General features: G+C 54.3%; 1 protein-coding gene across 1 annotated transcript; it reads right to left on the reverse strand.

Annotated features, from left to right (window-relative positions):
* Window positions 1-758: 758 nt before the first annotated feature.
* CSUI_004310 (uncharacterized protein) lies at window positions 759-908 on the reverse strand (the record flags this gene model as incomplete). The annotated part of the gene is made up of 1 exon (XM_068064503.1): window positions 759-908. One exon carries the CDS (start codon window positions 906-908, stop codon window positions 759-761), a length of 150 nt encoding a protein of 49 aa, XP_067923520.1.
* Between the last annotated feature and the right edge of the window lie 320 nt (window positions 909-1228).

Below are 1228 nucleotides of genomic sequence, written 5' to 3' on the forward strand. Positions count from 1 at the left end.
AGTAACTCAGTTAGCATATCGTGACTTTCCCAGGTCTCGCCGAGCTCCTTTTCACCAGGAACTGCCGTTGCACTGTACCGTCACGTTTCCTTCGCTCGCGCGACTTCAGAATGGCTTTGTTGGCGTACGGGTGCCCTGCTTGTCTTCTCGCCGACGCTAGGTCGTTCACGCGCTTCGGTATAGTGAACGGTCCGAACCAGCGCCGTCCTAGCTTCTTCTCCCCTACTTCTTGCGCGCGTAGCAGGCGAGCGGACACGAAAACCAAGTCTCCTGCTTGTAAGACTTCGTGCTGGTGGGTGCGATCGTAGTTCCGCTTCTGCGCCGCTTGCGCCATCTTCAGATGAGCTTTCGCCGACGCTAACCGAGTGGCGGCATCCTCTAACAGGTCACTGGGCGTCCTTGCTTCACTTCGCAGTAACTCGGGGAAGTCATCGGGAGGCTGAAGGTACGCCAACGCGAACGGGCTAGCCTGGGTTGACTCGTGCACCGCACTGTTGTAAGCGAATTCCGCCATAGGAAGAAAGGCAGCCCATTTTTCTTTTTCCTCCCCAACATATCCCCGCAACATCTGCGTTAAAGTACGATTTGTTCTCACCGCCTGCCCGTCCGTTTGTGGATGAGCGGACGTTGAGAGCAAACGTTGGATACCCAACTGCGCACAGAACGACTCCCAAAACACGCTTATGAACTTCGGGTCTCTGTCAGAAACGATTGACTTCGGGAAGCCACGCAAGCACCACACGCGATGGATAATCAACTCAGCGAATTGTCCGGCCGTTGCCGATGAATGGAGGGGGAAGAAATGAGCCATCTTGGACAACCTGTCGACCACGACGCAGATAGAATCGTACTCTTTCGCACCCGATGCAGGCAACCCTGTGACAAAATCTATGGAAATGCATTGCCATGGTGTGTCCGGGATGCTTAGCGGCTGCAATAAGCGTGGAGGCTTGGTACACCTAGACTTATTTTGTTGGCAGTTCACGCAGGTTGTCACGCATTCATGCACATCTTTCTCCATATTGTGCCACATGAATTTTCTGCGAATCGCCTTCAGTGTCTTCTTGACTCCCGGGTGTCCTGCGGCTAAAAAATCGTGGAGCAGACGCAACACGTGAGCTCTTGCAGCTGCTGGCACATACACTCGCACGACACCGCCCCTTGTGCACAAGATGAGACCCTCGTGAAGCGCGAAGTTTCTGACCCTTGCCCCATTACTTAAACGCGC

This window comes from Cystoisospora suis (assembly GCF_002600585.1).
Source record: "Cystoisospora suis strain Wien I chromosome Unknown contig_1987, whole genome shotgun sequence".
Classification (NCBI taxonomy): Eukaryota; Apicomplexa; class Conoidasida; order Eucoccidiorida; family Sarcocystidae; genus Cystoisospora; species Cystoisospora suis.